Here is a 19,194-nt window from a genome sequence, read left to right as displayed (position 1 = left end):
GGACAACAATAAACTGTCAACCAATTTCTGACCATTTTGTGTAGAGTAAAAATATTTATTAACAAAGGCCATTGATTCCACATGTTAGCAATAAGGGCCAAGAACAAGAGTTTAAAAGATGAAAAACAATAAACTTCAACAAATGCTAGGCTTCCCAGATCTTTCCCACAGCCAAAGACAGGGCCACATGGAGGGATCAGGCAACAGAGAGAAGAGAAGGAGAAAGACGGAGAGCTAGAGAGAGAGAGAGGGAGAGAATAAGAGAGGAGATCAAGAGACAGAATAAGAGAAAATAGAATCCTCGATGTATCCTTTTCTTGAAGCTTCACAATAGATGCTGAGAAGTGGTGTCCCAGTGACCAACAGTGTCACTGCCGTAGGGTGAGAGGGTCAAACTCGTCCACTTAGCTGCTGGGTGTGTGTGACTACTAGTATTATACACTGAATGTACAAAACATTCTGAACATGACATAGACTGACCAGGGGAATCCTGGTGAAAGCTATTATCCCTTATTGATGTCACTTTTTAAATCCACTTCAATCAGTAGTGATGAAGGGGAGGAGACACGTTACAAAATATTTAAGTGCCTTTGAACACGGTATGTTAGTAGGTGCCACCAGGCACACCGGTTTGTGTCAAGAACTGCAACTCTGCTGTTTTTTTCAAGCTCAACAGCTTCCCGTTTGTATCAAGAAAGGTCCACCACCCAAAGGATATCCAGCCAACTTGACACAACTATGGGAAGCATTGGAGTCAACATGGGCCAGCATCCCTGTGGAACGCTTTTGACACCATGTCCTAACGAATTGAGGCTGTTCGAGGGCAAAGGGGGGTGCAACTCAATATTAGGAAGGTGTTCCTAATGTTTTGTACACCTACTGTACAGTATATTGGAGGTTTGGCGTGAAGCCAGGTGTGCTTCGTACCTATCAGCCAAACATGACTCGGCTCTTCTTCCAGTCCAGTCTATAGCTGCACACACACACACACACACACACACACACACACACACACACACACACACACACACACACACACACACACACACACACACACACACACACACACACACACACACACACACACACACACACACACACACACACACACACACACACATACACACACACACACACCTCCTCTCAGGTTTTAATTACCCAAAATGCTCCCTCCCTCCCTCTCTTCACCTACCACCATCCCTCTCTCCTCCCCTGCTCTGGTAGTGTATAGAGGGTAGGCTGTAGTGAGACGGACTGTAGAAATAGACTCCAGACTGTTCCCAGTGGAGAGAAGCAGCCTCCTGGCCCTGTTTCCTCCCTGTTCCTAATGTTTTGTACACTCAGTGTATAAACTGATGAGTGGCAGATCCTTCGTAATGTATTTCTCCATAATATTGAGTGTGTAACAGACAGGCGGGGTGGTAGGGTAATACCATCAGGCCTCAGATGTTTATACTGAGGGATGGAGACATCTTGTTCCAGTGTAAACAGCATGCATTCACTGGAGAGCAATCAGCGCTGTTAACACTAACAGGAAATCAAGACCATCGTTGAGGGAAACACACACACACGCAGAGAGAGAAAGACAAACACACACACCCTCAAACAGGCGTACAGCTGTGCACACACACTCGAAGACACACATGGATGCAAACACACACTCACACACACAAAGAGGCACACACAAAGCTGTTTTGGAAAAAGCAGGATGCTTCAGTCTGTCCAAGTCTCTGTGGTCCACACAGCTGGAGCTACACAGAGAAGAGAGAGCATAGAAGCAGTGTGCTGAGGAGAAGACCAGATGAGCAGACTACAGATGTGAACATCCATAACTTAGACAGACACACAACACAATCCCACCACCACACCAGCTCCCAGACAAGTGGTAGACAAAAGCGTAGGCATCAAATACACTATAAGACGTGCTCAACTCCTAAAGTTTGGTTGCTTTAGCCCAGCAGTAGTTGTTCATATCAGTATGCTTAGACATACTGTTAGCCTAGAGCGATCCACAGTGTCTGTCTGCAGATTTGTCCTTGGATTGGTTTGTAGATGATTCACTTTTTAAAGCAAGTCACTTACCCATAGGTACGGCTGTGCCCATTAATGAACATAGTGGACTGTTTCCTCTGGCAGTGCTGGATAATGCCAGGGCACTGTGCCAAATGGCACCAAGCTGAGTTTCCAGGTCCCTGTTGCATGAAGTCTCACAAAGTTCTTCAAAAGTCTCCTACAAATCCTTTAAACATTCAAATCTCTCACCCATTCACTCGGACTAATAACTCTCCCAAACCCACAACCCTGGTAGTTCCTGCTTTGTTATTGTCTGGTTCCTGCTGAGGGAGGGGCTATGGGACATCTATGTCTGCTGGGGGTAATGAAATCAGGGATCATGTGGTCGCGATCTGTGAGGAAGGCCATCATAAAGCAAACACGTTGGGTGTTACCCAGTGGTCAACCAGTGGGGTCACACAGCCCCATTGATCAGCCGGTTCCCCTCCTTTAGCCAGTCAATAAAATACCCTCACAGACACGCACCCACCTCTAACTCCTCCATCCCCCCACAGTCAATGGAGGGAAGTAGTATGCACATCCTACAGCTCCAAGACACAGACACATTGTGTATAAGGGAAGGAGACAGATTGCGACCACCAGCCCAGCAGCCCTGCAGTGTTTTCCATTGAGAGGTCACTGTATCAGAACGCTGAATAGGTGCAACAATAGTAACACAACGTGCTACAGCTTTAAAACCAGCCAGGCTGTCTAGTCAGTGTCTAGTCAGTGTCTAGTCAGTGTCTAGTCAGTGTCTAGTCAGTGTCTAGTCAGTGCCAGCGCCCGTTTCACTCCACGGTGTTTGTTTAATGGGAGGTCTCCATGTCCAACACTGCCTAACAAAGTTAGAGAGGGAGGGATAGCTCTGTCCTCACTCACCCGCCCGCTGGCATAGGCAGTCAGGGTATATTTAGAACACACATTTAAGTGTCCATCTGTGACGGAATGAGCTGCTCTGTACACACTCACATGTCCCTGTACCCACTGGGATAACATCAGTCCTCAGTAAGGGTTGTGAACCAAGCCTTTCTCTCTGCCAAAATCACAAACAAGTCAATTTCAACCAATCAAACAAACACCTATCCATGCCTTTGCAACTTTTTGACTTATGACATTGCCTGGGGTTTTGTCTAGCAGCAGGGAAAGGTGCAAACAGAGCCCTGATTGAGTGTGTGTGCATGTCCGAGTCTTTGTCAGGTAGAGAACAGGGGCAGAGAGGGCACCCCATCAATGGCCCTTCACTGAGCCCAGAGACAACGACATAACTGGGCCTGTCCACTGAACATACAGTACAGTCCTTAAAACAGGGGACCAGCCTCTTACATAGGGTTAACAATACATACAGTACAGTCCTCAAAACAGGGGACCAGCCTCTTACATAGGGTTAACAATACATACAGTACAGTCCTCAAAACAGGGGACCAGCCTCTTACATAGGGTTAACAACACATACAGTACAGTCCTCAAAACAGGGGACCAGCCTCTTACATAGGGTTAACAATACATACAGTACAGTCCTCAAAACAGGGGACCAGCCTCTTACATAGGGTTAACAACACATACAGTACAGTCCTCAAAACAGGGGACCACCCTCTTACATAGGGTTAACAACACATACAGTACAGTCCTCAAAACAGGGGACCAGCCTCTTACATGGGGTTAACAACACATACAGTACAGTCCTCAAAACAGGGGACCAGCCTCTTACATAGGGTTAACAACACATACAGTACAGTCCTCAAAACATGGGACCAGCCTCTTACATAGGGTTAACAACACATACAGTACAGTCCTCAAAACAGGGGACCAGCCTCTTACATGGGGTTAACAACACATATAGTACAGTCCTCAAAACAGGGGACCAGCCTCTTACATAGGGTTAACAACACATACAGTACAGTCCTCAAAACAGGGGACCAGCCTCTTACATAGGGTTAACAACACATACAGTACAGTCCTCAAAACAGGGGACCAGCCTCTTACATGGGGTTAACAACACATACAGTACAGTCCTCAAAACAGGGGACCAGCCTCTTACATAGGGTTAACAACACATACAGTACAGTCCTCAAAACAGGGGACCAGCCTCTTACATAGGGTTAACAACACATACAGTACAGTCCTTAAAACAGGGGACCAGCCTCTTACATAGGGTTAACAATACATACAGTACAGTCCTCAAAACAGGGGACCAGCCTCTTACATAGGGTTAACAATACATACAGTACAGTCCTCAAAACAGGGGACCAGCCTCTTACATAGGGTTAACAATACATTCAGTACTTAAAACAGGGGACCAGCCTCTTACATAGGGTTAACAATACATACAGTAAAGTCCTCAAAACAGGGGACCAGCCTCTTACATGGGGTTAACAATACATACAGTACAGTCCTCAAAACAGGGGACCAGCCTCTTACATAGGGTTAACAACACATACAGTACAGTCCTCAAAACAGGGGACCAGGCTCTTACATGGGGTTAACAACACATACAGTACAGTCCTCAAAACAGGGGACCAGCCTCTTACATGGGGTTAACAACACATACAGTACAGTCCTCAAAACAGGGGACCAGCCTCTTACATGGGGTTAACAACACATACAGTACAGTCCTCAAAACAGGGGACCAGCCTCTTACATGGGGTTAACAACACATACAGTACAGTCCTCAAAACAGGGGACCAGTCTCTTACATAGGGTTAACAACACATACAGTACAGTCCTCAAAACAGGGGACCAGCCTCTTACATGGGGTTAACAACACATACAGTACAGTCCTCAAAACAGGGGACCAGCCTCTTACATGGGGTTAACAACACATACAGTACAGTCCTCAAAACAGGGGACCAGCCTCTTACATAGGGTTAACAACACATACAGTACAGTCCTCAAAACAGGGGACCAGCCTCTTACATGGGGTTAACAACACATACAGTACAGTCCTCAAAACAGGGGACCAGCCTCTTACATAGGGTTAACAACACATACAGTACAGTCCTCAAAACAGGGGACCAGCCTCTTACATAGGGTTAACAACACATACAGTACAGTCCTCAAAACAGGGGACCAGCCTCTTACATAGGGTTAACAACACATACAGTACAGTCCTCAAAACAGGGGACCAGCCTCTTACATAGGGTTAACAACACATACAGTACAGTCCTCAAAACAGGGGACCAGCCTCTTACATGGGGTTAACAACACATACAGTACAGTCCTCAAAACAGGGGACCAGCCTCTTACATAGGATTAACAACACATACAGTACAGTCCTCAAAACAGGGGACCAGCCTCTTACATGGGGTTAACAACACATACAGTACAGTCCTCAAAACAGGGGACCAGCCTCTTACATGGGGTTAACAACACATACAGTACAGTCCTCAAAACAGGGGACCAGCCTCTTACATGGGGTTAACAACACATACAGTACAGTCCTCAAAACAGGGGACCAGCCTCTTACATGGGGTTAACAACACATACAGTACAGTCCTCAAAACAGGGGACCAGCCTCTTACATGGGGTTAACAACACATACAGTACAGTCCTCAAAACAGGGGACCAGCCTCTTACATAGGGTTAACAACACATACAGTACAGTCCTCAAAACAGGGGACCAGCCTCTTACATAGTGTTAACAACACATACAGTACAGTCCTCAAAACAGGGGACCAGCCTCTTACATAGTGTTAACAACACATACAGTACAGTCCTCAAAACAGGGGACCAGCCTCTTACATAGGGTTAACAACACATACAGTACCTGAAAGCCTTTCTCATGGATCCCTAGCCTCAGAGGGCACTGGGGTGGAGGTGGTGGGTCGTATTCCGGTTGGGAGGAACTAGAGGTGTGAAGTGTTACAGATGTGACCCTGTACACATATTCCCAGCAGACACACTTCACCTCCATCTCCCAGTCCAGTCATTGTTAATGATGCTAGACATTAGACTAGAAACATGGGCCCCATCTTCCTCTCTGACAAACAACATATCTCCAGCAACAGATTCAGTCCAGGCCTGTTTAAAAGAACGATGGAGAGGACAAGAACCAAGTCCACTTGAACTGTGGTCTGAATGAGTCTGATGGTAGGTGAGTGCTGCTGGGGTGCAGGGGTGTGTCTCCAGGGGTATGGAGGGGAGCTTAAACACACACTGGCCACGGCTCCCTTGGCACAGGTTAGATTGAGTTACCGTGGGCCCAACTTTAACCCATAACGACTGCTCCTCTCCCCTACGAACACCAGCTCACATACCTCATACGGGAGGAGGAAACGCGTAATAACTCCTGATAATAACTCCTGATAATAACTCCTGATAATAACTCCTGATAATAGATACCCCTCCTCACCTGCACTTCAAACGCCACAGTTACCTATAGGGCCAGTGTTGACGCCCAATGGGGGGGTCTTAAACTTCCCTCCAACCCCCCTCCACATCCACAGAGACAGATTAGTCATGTTTTACAGGCCAAATCACCTAACCCAGACCAGATGCCAGGGTTGTTTCCCTTTCTGTCGTTACCCAAGGCTGCCCACGGACAGAAGATATTAAACATGGAACCGCAAGTGTCTTTAGAGTGTTTGACTGGGGAGTGAGGGCCAGTTTCAATATGGGCAGTCTTCTTAAAGATATAATTACTGGTGTTTATTGTGTCGGAACCCGACTCTGGACACCTCAGCCATGTGGGAGGGGCTATTACTAGATATTGAAAGACTCCCTATCTCATTCACTGGGCTGTTAAACAACTTCACTGTACCCATGGATGGAGGCATGGATAGATGAAGGGATGGTGGGATGATGCATGGGACTATGGCTGTAGCCTGTAGGATATAGGAAAAGGGAGTGTTGACACAGCAAGCCAACTGTCGACATCAATTTGCTGGTTAGCTTCCTGATAACATGATCCAGATGTGGCAATGTAGAATGTACAGTACAGTCAGTAAGGTGACTAGAATGTTACTGTCTAGAGTGGCTGATAGAGCAGCTGAATAGGCTAGGCTGGTGGAAACCATAGATATGACAATATTAGAGTAAATAGGAAGTAGAGAGGCCACCTCAGAGGTGGATTGGTCTGACTGAGCTGTCACTCACCTGAGAATCTTTCCCTCTCTGGACACATTCATCTCTGTTACCAGGCAACGGAGGCCAGTAGATCTACAACGGGGGAGAGAGAGAGAGAGAGAGAGAGAGAGAGAGAGAGAGAGAGAGAGAGAGAGAGAGAGAGAGAGAGAGAGAGAGAGAGAGAGAGAGAAAGAGAGAGAGAGAGAGAGAGAGAGAGAGAGAGAGAGAGAGAGAGAGAGAGAGAGAGAGAGAGAGAGAGAGAGGAGAGAGAGAGAGAGAGAGAGAGAGAGAGAGAGAGAGAGAGAGAGAGAGAGAGAGAGAGAGAGAGAGAGAGAGAGAAATCACATTGTACACTGCCTAAATCCACAATATAACTACAGGCAATTAGAGCATGAGAACATTATTAGCCACAGTTTAAACAATGAAGACCTACTAGATCACATATGAAACCAAGCCCGTATCTCACTAAGTCTTTGCTCCCACACAATCATCCATGGGCTAATCAGTGCTAATTGACGGTGTGGTCTATATCATCTATATCATTCTATATCATCAATATCCAGCTTATTCAAGATTGTTTTTGGAAGGCCCCTCTTTGGCACCATCAGATACTGTGTTGTAAATTACTGACTCACAGATGGCTATCTGAAACAATGGCTCTTTTGTGTGTTTCATTTAAAAGCTTATTTTGCTTTCGGGAAGAGGTATATACAGAATACCAAGAAAATAATCAAGGAAACAGTAACTTTCTGTGACAATGTGCGTACGTGTCCATCCGCAATTGTGTCCATGTGTATTTGTGTCTGTGCTTACGTGCATGTACATGCGTGCGCCTACATTATAGTGCATGCATAGCCATTCATCATAAGAGAGAAAATGACACCTGATACAGGTGCTTTTCTGTAACACAGCTATCATATCATAAATTAATGTTACAGAAAGGATTAGGGCCTCCTCTATAAATCACACTTTATCCCTTTATCGAGCCTGTCTGGAACTGAACCACAATAAATCACTGCCTGCCTGTCTGAAACATGCCTTTTTATGGTCTGAACCACAGAATCAGCCAACCTGATAGTCAACACTGCGCTATTTATACTAATATTCCTTGCCTGGATTCAAATAGGAAGTGTGGTCATCATGTTCTATTTGTCTCTATAACTCCGTCCCTCTGTTTAACCATCCTGACATGTTAGTCATCAACACCAATTGCAGGATAAAGTTTCCTCTATGTCTAGACATTGATCTGGTCAGCTTGGGTTTCTGTGCCTTAGGGCAACTTCTTACCAGAGCTTGGCTGTCAGCGCGCTGATTAACTTCCTTTTCCTGTTTGGCTCAGTAGTGTCATCCATTGGCCGGAAAGCCCAGGCACCAGTCAATCATAACAAGCACTGACAAACCCTGGCATGAGCTGGCCAATCAAGGACCTTACTGTGGCATGCATCAAGTAGATCCATGACATACTAAACTACACACAGACCGTATGTTTAAATCTACTCTTATCTAGTCTCTAGTGTGAGTGAAACTAGGGGGACATGTTTGTTAAGAACCGACCACATTTATGGCAACATAAAACAAGTTTGGTTTTACACACAAACACTCCTCAAAAGCTAAAGGTCTATATCGAGTTGCAATCATTTCTGTTTAGAGTAAAATATTTACATGTTAATGTGGCACATTTACATGAGTTTAATAGGCATGTGTTTGTTTTATTTCTGGCATGGTCATTACCATTAAGACTGTATTGAAACAGTTCAAACACTTCCCAAATATGATGCGCCAGAGTGGCTGTTGAAGCTCTTAAGAAGCGGTGGTGGGCAGTGGGCAGTGGGCAGTGGGCAGTGAGCTGTGAGCTGTGGGCTGAGGGCAGTGAGTTGTGGGCTGAGGGCAGTGAGTTGTGGGCTGAGGGCAGTGAGCTGTGAGCTGTGGGCTGAGGGCAGTGAGTTGTGGGCTGAGGGCAGTGAGCTGTGAGCTGTGGGCTGAGGGCAGTGAGTTGTGGGCTGAGGGCAGTGAGCTGTGAGCTGTGGGCTGAGGGCAGTGAGCTGTGAGCTGTGGGCTGAGGGCAGTGAGTTGTGGGCTGAGGGCAGTGAGTTGTGGGCTGAGGGCAGTGAGCTGTGAGCTGTGGGCTGAGGGCAGTGAGTTGTGGGCTGAGGGCAGTGAGCTGTGAGCTGTGGGCAGTTGGCAGTGGGCAGTGAGCTGTGAGCTGTGGGCAGTTCACAGACAAACCTGGTCTCTGTGACCTCATCTCTCCAACTCATCCATGTTTGTTTCTCCCTGTCAAAGACTAGTGGGCCCAGCCAGACTGAGCCTAAGAGTATAGACATTACTAATAGTGAGTTGACTTAAAATCTACATAAAATGTATATAGTATGTATAAGCTGGAAATACAGGCCTAAGCGTTGTTGTTCACTAGTTTGCTCCAATTGAGGGAGGGGTGGTAGGGTTGGAGGGTAATAAAGGAAATATGTATTTTTTTTAAAGATATGTATATACAGTTGAAGTCGGAAGTTAACATACACTTAGGTTGGAGTCATTAAAACTCGTTTTTGAACCACTCCACAAATTTCTTGTTAACAAACTATAGTTTTGGCAAGTGGGTTAGGACATCTACTTTGTGCATGACACAAGTCATTTTCCAACAATTTGTTACAGACAGATTATTTCACTTATAATTGACTGTATCACAATTCCAGTGGGTCAGAAGTTAACATACTCTAAGTTGACTGTGCCGTTAAACAGCTTGGAAAATTCCAGGTTTGATGTCATGGCTTTATAAACTTCTGATAGGCTAATTGACATAATTTGAGTCAATTGGAGGTGTACCTGTGGATGTATTTCAAGGCCTACCTTCAAACTCAGTGCCTCTTTGCTTGACATCATGGGAAAATCAAAAGAAATCAGCCAAGACCTCAGAAAAACAATTGTCGACCTCCATAAGTCTGGTTCATCCTTGGGAGCAATTTCCAAATGCCTGAAGGTACCACTTTCATCTGTACAAACAATAGTACGCAAGTATAAACACCATGGGACCACGCATATATGTATATGCTACCAAATACTAATTGAGTGTATGTAAACTTCTGACCCACTGGGAATGTGATGAAAAAAATTAAAGCTGAAATAAATCATTCTCTCTACTATTATTCTGACATGTTCACATTCTTAAAATAAAGTGGTGATCCTAACTGTCACGCCCTGGCCATAGAGAGGGTTTTAGTCTCTATTTTGGTTAGGCCAGGGTGTGATTAGGGTGGGCATTCTATGTGTTATATTTCTTTGTTTTTGGCTGAGTGTGGTTCCCAATCAGAGGCAGCTGTCTATCGTTGTCTCTGATTGGGAATCATACTTAGGCAGCCTTTTCCCAACTGTGTTTTGTGGGTAGTTGTTTTCTGTTTAATGTTGCTGCACCTTACAGGACTGTTTCGTTTCTCACTTTGTTATTTTGCTTGAGTGTTGTTGGTTAATAAATTATCATGAACACGTACCACGCTGCGCTTTGGTCCACTTCTTCAGACGAGCGTTACACTAACTGACCTAAGACAGGGAATTGTTACTAGGATTAAATGTGAGGAATTGTGAAAACTGAGTTTAAATGTATTTGGCTAAGGTGTAACTTCCGACTTCAACTGTATTAATATATGTATGTATATGTATGTATATATGTGTATGTATATGTATGTATATATATATATATGTGTATGTATATGCGCCAACAAAATATATGGGGGATTGGAAGTGATGCAGACAATTACATTGATGGAAGCTACAATATATCTGCAATATTAAAACTGATCTACTCCCTACATAATACATTTTTAAAAATATAATAAATAGTGAGGTGACTTTCTAAATGGAGTCTAACAGTAAACTGGTACATAGCAGGTTAAGTGATATACAGAGGCAGGGAGGGAGGAGCAGAGAGCTTAGTCTATGATGGAGGACCAGAGAGAAGGAGGGATAGAGGGGGATTAAAGAATTCTAGAGGTAATGATATGTGAGGAGGCTGGAGAAACCTGGGGCTAGGGTTAAGCTTTCTCTCCTGTCTCTCTTTTCAATCGCTCTTTCTCCCTCTGCTACCCTATCAGGTGGGAAACCACAGAGGCCTGATAAGAGAACAGTTTAGTGTAAACTCTAGACCAGGAGAAGTGTGACACACACAGGAGGCTGTATATCACAGGGTGAATGAGGACACACAAATACACACACAGACAGACAGACACACACACACACCGCTCAAGCAGTGATTCCCACTAACTCAAACTGTTAAAGTGTTAATCTCTACAGGGATTAAGTTAGGAATCCTAAAATTGGAGCTTGATTAAAGAGAGAGATGATTCAGAAACATTTGAGGTTGGTATTCCTGTGTGGCTCAGTTGGTAGAGCATGGCACCTGCAATGCCAGGGTTGTGGGTTTGATTCCCACAAGGGACCAGTACAAAAAAGTATGACTTATGCACTCACTACAGTAAATTTCTCTGGATAAGAGTGTCTATTAAATGACTATATGGAATCCTGGTGAGATGTTCATGCCACCCTTGTCAGCAGCTCAAACAACACAAACTCAATGGGGGAGTTTAGGAATAATTATATATATGTGGGGTTTATTGTACATGAGTTGGCGAGTACGGAGAGGGGTTTAAACCCCCATTGGCCTATCGGTACAGTATGTATTACAGGGAACATGGACTCACCTCTTTGGAGTCCAGGTTGGTATGGTCCAGTCTCAGGGAGTAGAGGACGTCTTTGCCCCCCAGGAACAGGCGGTCATGGTACTCGTCCAGAAACACAGCGCTCAGGGAAAGCTGACCGTGGTGACCACTGAAGATAGAGGACCGGTTGGTGGCTACAAGGTCTGTGGGAGGAGGAGGTGAAGGAGGATGGATGGATGGATGGATGCGGAGAAGAACAGAGTGAGCATGTGAAGATATATAAACCCAGTGGGGGAAAAAAAACTAAGCAAAACATCAATATGCAGTAGGTCAAGGAGGTGATGTCATCTCTGCCACTTGAAAAGGTTAGGTACACCGTGTGTGGGTTGTAAGAAATTGTAATGGATACTGGTAACTTGTTTTAACCACTTCTCAGCACAAGCTATACTTGACACAACATGCACCCATCCCCACTACTTTGTCAGACCCACACACACACACCCCTCCCCCATGAATAGGGCCCTGTGAAAACAAACGCACATGCAGGATGCCTTTGGATGAGACTAGGACAAAGAACTGTGTGAAAAGCCAATGGAATGTCGACATCAGGCCCGGACAGGACTACCCACGACCCAGATCAACCAATCGGAAGGCCAGACTACAAGATCAACCTACTTTGCTTGTTGCCTATATAATCTGTATGAACTGTTTAGAGGTCCCTCTTCCGACGATTCCATACGAGTCAGACAGAAGGAGCCGTGCTGCACGATTTACTAAGATATCTTTGCATCTGAATAAACGGCCTTGTTATATAATTATCCACCTCGTCCTATGTCTCTACTTGATCTCCTGTCTCCAGTAAACGTTTTACTAACAGAAACTTGGTAAGCAGAGGATGGTTGTTAAAACCTTTGAATTCGGTCCATAGAAAGTTCAAGAGACAGGAGGCGAGTGGGAGAAAGATTCTAGAAGGAGGGGTGACCTGTCCAGGAGATATCGCGATTCAACTCACCCAGGAAACTGATCAGAGAGCTCGAAACTTAAAGGTAAGCAGAAGCCTGTTTAATCAAATTCTGTATATTGTATTATAGTCAATATCTAAATTGTGATCAGGAGTACTGGAGTGAGTATGAATTACGGTTTAATTTATGTGAAATTGTTTAGAATCTAAGGCATTGTGTAAAGATATCTGAGTAATAATAAGACTTGTTCACATAGTCTGGCACTAGTCGATATGTTGATCGACTAGATGTACAGTGAGGAATGAGCTTTATAACGATTCAAATAGTCGAGCCATAACTGATAAGTGATCAGCTAGGGGTTACCGTGAAGAATCCATAACGATTCAAATAGTCGGGCCATAACTGATAAGTGATCAGATAGGGGTTACCGTGAGGAATCCATAATTAAAAGATGAGATCCAAATAGTCGGACAGTAGTTGAATTGGCAATCAGCTAGGTGTTACCGTGAGGAATCTAATGTGAGATCCAAATAGTCGGGCAGTAGTTGAATTGGCAATCAGCTAGGTGTTACCGTGAGGAATCTAATGTGAGATCCAAATAGTCGAGCAGTAGTTGAACTGGCAATCAGCTAGGTGTTACCGTGAGGAATCTAATGTGAGATCCAAATAGTCGGGCAGTAGTTGAATTGGCAATCAGCTAGGTGTTACCGTGAGGAATCTAATGTGATATTGTATGTTCAAGTTGTGTTAGCGAAATTAATGGTAGAAGGTATTAAACCTGAAACTCTCCAAATCAATGTGGGTGATTGAACGTTCCACGAGGCCGATTGCTACTGATTAGCCATATGCTAAATTGGGGCTGTGTGAAAGTGACCGCCGAGTCAAAATGGGTGGGCTGTTCTGAAGCTATTTTTCTGCTGATAAGTTGACTTGATTTTTTCCCTCTCGTGCTCCTGGGTTTGCCTTAAGGACTAGAATTAATTAAATAATTATTATAGAAGCGCTTGAATATACTAATATATTGTCCCAAAAGGACATTTCTGAAATGTTTTGGCAAAGTATTTAAATAATCGAAAAAGTGAAAACTAATAATAACTTTTTGAAAATAGTTCCTAAAATTATTATTATATTTAAAATAGAAGCGCTTGAAAATACTAGTATATTGTTCCAAAAGGATATTGCCGAAATACTTTGGGAAAGTATTTAATTAATTCGCCAAACATAAAGCAATAAAATTCTTTGTGCACAAGGGGGAGACACCAGAGATAAGACTGTGTCGGCACCAGAGATACATCGCTAGTTTTGGCCAGTGACGGGCTGAGTGCACCAAAATAGCATAGAGCCAGACATAGCTTAACGACAAAATGGCCACAACCATCGCCCCAAACTCAAATTCAATGAATGCTTAGATCAGAGAATGCAGGACAGAAGAGGGGGAGGGGTCCGTCCCATGATGTATCAACCACGTGCGGCCCTTCAACCCGCATACAATCACCCCAATCCAGACCTGGATCAGCAATCACCTCCCCCTTTCCAGGGCATGTCTGACGAATATGCCCCATGGCCCTGAAGCTGCCCACCACTAACCTACACTCATCATTGACCTGGACTACTGAAGCATCAAAGGCTTTTGCACTCTTGAAAACAGATCTCTCAGTGGCAGCAGCCTTAACAGCACCTGACTAAAACAAAAACAAGTTCCATCTTGATGTTTCTGAAAAAGAAGGATTTACATCATCCATCCTTTTCCAGAACCAAGAGGGGGAGAGTAGAGTGTTGATGTATCACTCCTCCAAACTGGACCACATTGAAGTAGGACAAACCACATGCTCCAGGTATGTGGCTGAAGTGGCAAAAGCTATTGGAAAAAACAGCTCATCTGGTAATGTGCCATCCATTGGAAATCCACACCCACCATGGAGTTGCAGCATATCTGATGTGCAAAGAATTCACGTTCAGCACTGTTTAAAAAATAAATTAATAATAATAATTATCAAAAAAATCAAAAATAACCTTTTGGTAATGGTAGACAGGTTTTCCAAATGGGTCGAGGCAATACCAACAGCACGTGAGGATGCCAGGTCAGTCATTAAGTGGCTGCAGACTGAACTCATACCAAGGTATGGAGTTCCAAGGCAAATCCGATCCGACAAACGGGTCCCATTTCAGTAACCAACACCTGAGACAGGTGGAGGAAAGATTGGGTATTGTGCACAAGTTTGGGTTAGTGTACAGGTCACAATCTCAAAAGCCTCGTGAAACGCGCCAATCAAATGTATGTGCAGGTTTGAAGTTGATTTGGGTTGAGGCCCTGCCCCTGGCATTGATGGCCATGAGAGCCTCGCCAGGTGCAGGCACCCATCTCTCTCCTCATGGGATAATGACTGGTAGAGTCATGCTTGGTCCACTGAGGGAGGGAGGTCACATGCCCGCCCTTGATGTACAACAAATTGTAATGTCTGATAATTGACGGAACTTTCTGCAGCTCTCTCCAAACATATTCACAAGGTCCAAGAAGGGGAGCTGACGAGAGATCCGGCACCACGGAAGGTAAAAAATTGGTGACTGGGTGGGGTTAAAGTCCACAAGAGAAAGTGGCTAGAACCCAGGTGGACTGGACCGTACGAAGTGAGGGAGGTTACTTCACACTCAGTCCAGGTCAAAGGTAAATCAGGCGCACCTTGGCACCACCTCACACATTGCACTCCAGCCCCAATCCCTTCTAGAACACTGACAGAAGTCAGAGCTGATTTAAACAGCTTAAATCCGATTCCAAATGAAGACATTCCTGACTCAGGGGATGCGGCATCAAACTCCGCCTCCCCTGAAAAAGGAACCTCGCCCAGTTAGAGGGACATTTCTCCCTCCCTGGGCAAGGCTAGGGATATCTGGCCCCTTATTTGTGATATTCCTCCACACACTCATAACTCTTAGAATAGTCTGGGGGTGGAGAGCTATACAGAGAATGGACAGAAGATGGCAGTATTGCAGCACTCAACGGTCTCCCAGCAAACGGGGAGCCTGTTTGAGTGCTGGTGACAGAGAAAAAACTTAAAACCAATTCGGAGTAGAGAGAATACGTTTAATAACTTATTTAGGTTAAATTTACAGACTAATGATATTATTGTTATGGATTGGCTGACATGCGATATAAATTTAGCGAAGTATATGGTAAGTTTACACTTTGGAATGGAGAAAGTTGAGAAGTCGATTTTACTTATACGATAGTTTTGCTGCTAAACTCAGTTGGAGTAACTAGATGTTTTGCCTAGAGGCATGAATAAGACAGTCATTTTTGGTATTATATTGGCTAGTTGTTGCGTTCTGAACACAGGTTGAGCGCTAGTAAACGCATATCTTTATTTGAACCTTACTAATCTATTTGATAAAAGTACTAAACCTGTATATTTAACATTTGATAATGATTGGCAAATCCATATATTTAACCACAACTTTGAATTTAGCATTGGGTATTATAGGAGGAACGGGATACAATTTGTACTTTCCCCACCGGGTGTGGCCGTATTGAATTATGCTAGAGAAAATTGGTTGTGTCATTTAGAGGGAAAATGTGTACATTATAGCTTTGAGATACTTTTCAAAAGTTGCTGAAAGTTATTGTTTTTTTTGTTTAGGTAACACCAGAGAATTCGAACAATAAGTAAACGTATTCTAAACGTGATCTGTTTTCATTATGGGGAACAATGAATGACTCGCAACCTGGTATGGCTGGCAGGGAGTTTTTAAAGGGACAGTACACGTTTATCACAGTTCTGTTACATGAAACATCGGGGAAATTTAAAACGAATGATTTAAGGGTATTATCATAATTATTAGGTTTTGTTTTTGTGGTAAACGTTTGGGTTAGGGGGTTTTCCGTGTTCCCAGAGACAAGATATCTCAAAAGAATACACTCATATTGGAATAGGAGTTTTACTTTCTGAGTTTTATTTAGGCAAGGGACTTTGTTAAGATAAAGGGTTATTTTGGTATATCTAGATATGGTATGGAACACGAATGTAGGTGTAACCTTTTGACCTATTTTCATTGCATTTTCCTGTGACTTGATCACTCACGGGGGAATGTAGTGGGGATAATGGATTTGTGGTCATTTGGGATAGATAAAGTCAAAACAGTGAGACACTTAGTTAATATTGCAAAGGAACACATGGTTGTTATTGACCATTATTAGAAAAAGGCAGACAGATGGGTCTACCCCGCACTGTTGAGACTTTGAAGGTTTGAGAGCAGAGTGGGGGGGGTACCATGAAATGAGCAAGGTAGGCTGTGAAATAAGAAAGGAGAGAAAGGGTTTAACATATATAAGCAGCACAGATACATTTTAAAGTAGATAAGTCACTTGACAGAGAATTGGAAAAGAATAGATATGAATGTACGCCCAAGGGAGAATTGGATATGCGGCGAATGAAAGGGACGTTTCTATATTATAATGTACTAAGTCATTATTTAGAGTAGGTAAGGTTGATACCTGGCCAGAGCCAGGTATCAAACGGGGGAGGGGTACATTGTGGTCTAGGATAGGATGGGGCCTATTGGATAATAAACTTATTTAAAATTCTTGTACTTTGTGTACATTCTTGTACTTTGTGGATGCTGTTGCATTCCATGTGCGCGGACGCTTGCTAGCCGTGTTATATGTCACGTCTCTTGTGAGACGTGAAGAGGGGGAATCAAAAATTTGTCTTCTGACAAATTTTATCCCATAGCTTTGTCCTTTTTACTTTTATGTCACGTCTCTTGTGAGACGTGAAGAGGGGGATTTGTAAGAAATTGTAATGGATACTGGTAACTTGTTTTAACCACTTCTCAGCACAAGCTATACTTGACACAACATGCACCCATCCCCACTACTTTGTCAGACCCACACACACACACCCCTCCCCCATGAATAGTGCCCTGTGAAAACAAACGCACATGCAGGATGCCTTTGGATGAGACTAGGACAAAGAACTGTGTGAAAAGCCAATGGAATGTCGACATCAGGCCCGGACAGGACTACCCACGACCCAGATCAACCAATCGGAAGGCCAGACTACAAGATCAACCTACTTTGCTTGTTGCCTATATAATATGTATGAACTGTTTAGAGGTCTCTCTTCCGACGATTCCATACGAGTCAGACAGAAGGAGCCGTGCTGCACGATTTACTAAGATATCTTTGCATCTGAATAAACGGCCTTATTATATAATTATCCACCTCGTCCTATGTCTCTACTTGATCTCCTGTCTCCAGTAAACGTTTTACTAACAGGGTCCTGGAAGAAATCTGACCTGACCTGGTCTCCATTCATGGAGTACGTAGAAACCCATTGGTTGAATCATGTTGTTTCCACATCATTTAGTTGAATAGATGTTGAATTGATGTCTGTGGCCTGTGAGGAGCCTGCCGTTTAGATTATGTCTCTGTTGTATTTCAGCACATGCAGTCATGTCCTATGTTAATAGCCATACTGTGCAAATATGGAGTAACCTGTTCTTAATGATGTTTCTCTTTCTTTTTTGTATGCAATACATCAATATGGAGGACTACTATAAATCTGCTCAATATGCTGAAGAAAAGTCAGTTTGTGATTAAGATGGAATTTGGGTTGTTGTTCTGGGTGGGCTCCCTGCTGGGAAGGAGATCTCCATGTTTGTTCAAAGGTATTCAGGGGTCTTCCAGAACATTAGAGAACTGGAAGGTTTGGCTCAGCTAGAGAATGACTCAGTGTTCTGTGTTCTGAGATGACAAATAAAGATCAATAGCAGTTTGAGTGGAGTCCCGTGCTTCCTTCTACTTCACAGTGTTTATAGGATGTCCTACGCCTGTAATACACATTAGTTGCAGAAAGAGTTATCTGGGCTTGACATGGAACGCGCTACTCTGAGGTACACCACCCATCAACACATACGCATGTTTGCTCGCATGCGCGCACACACACGCAAAAACACACACACTAAAAACAAATGGTTCTATATACAGTGTCCTCTGAAAGCGTTCAGACCTCTTGCTTTTTCCACATATTGATACGTTTTAGCCTTATTCTAAAATTGATTAAATATATTTTTTTCCTTATCAATCTACACACAATTCCCCACAATAACAAAGAAAAAACAGGTTTTAGACATTTTGTTTATAAAAAATATATGGTAATATAAAATATCACATTTACATCAATATTCAGACCCTTTACTCAAGTACTTTTGGCAGGGATTACAGCATATAGTCTTCTTGGGCATGACACTACAAGCTTGTATGACGCTACAATCTGTATTTGTGGAGTTTCTCCCATTCTTCTTTACCGATCATCTCAAGCTCTTTCAGGTTGAATGGGGAGCATTGCTGCACAGCTGTTTTTAGGTCTCTCCAGAGATGTTCGATCGGGTTCAAGTCCGGGCTCTGGCTGGGCCACACAAGGACATTCAGAGACTTGTCCCGAAGCCACTCCTGCTTTGTCTTGGCTGTGTGC

General features: G+C 43.8%; 1 protein-coding gene across 1 annotated transcript in view; it reads right to left on the bottom strand.

Annotated features, from left to right (window-relative positions):
• LOC139542722 (semaphorin-3G-like) overlaps positions 1–19,194 on the bottom strand; it is a 77,838-nt gene that overhangs the window by 40,036 nt on the left and 18,608 nt on the right. Inside the window, exons 2-3 of the mRNA XM_071348496.1 lie at positions 11,805–11,965; positions 7,144–7,206 (exon numbers count right to left, since the gene is read on the bottom strand). Coding sequence (XP_071204597.1) covers positions 7,144–7,206; positions 11,805–11,965 — 224 coding nt within the window. The remainder of the gene's footprint in view (positions 1–7,143; positions 7,207–11,804; positions 11,966–19,194) is intronic.

The sequence above is a fragment of the Salvelinus alpinus genome, chromosome 17 (genome assembly GCF_045679555.1).
Source record: "Salvelinus alpinus chromosome 17, SLU_Salpinus.1, whole genome shotgun sequence".
NCBI lineage: Eukaryota > Metazoa > Chordata > Actinopteri > Salmoniformes > Salmonidae > Salvelinus > Salvelinus alpinus.
The sequence above is the reverse complement of the archived record's forward strand: the minus strand, read 5'-3'. Positions and strand labels throughout refer to the sequence as shown.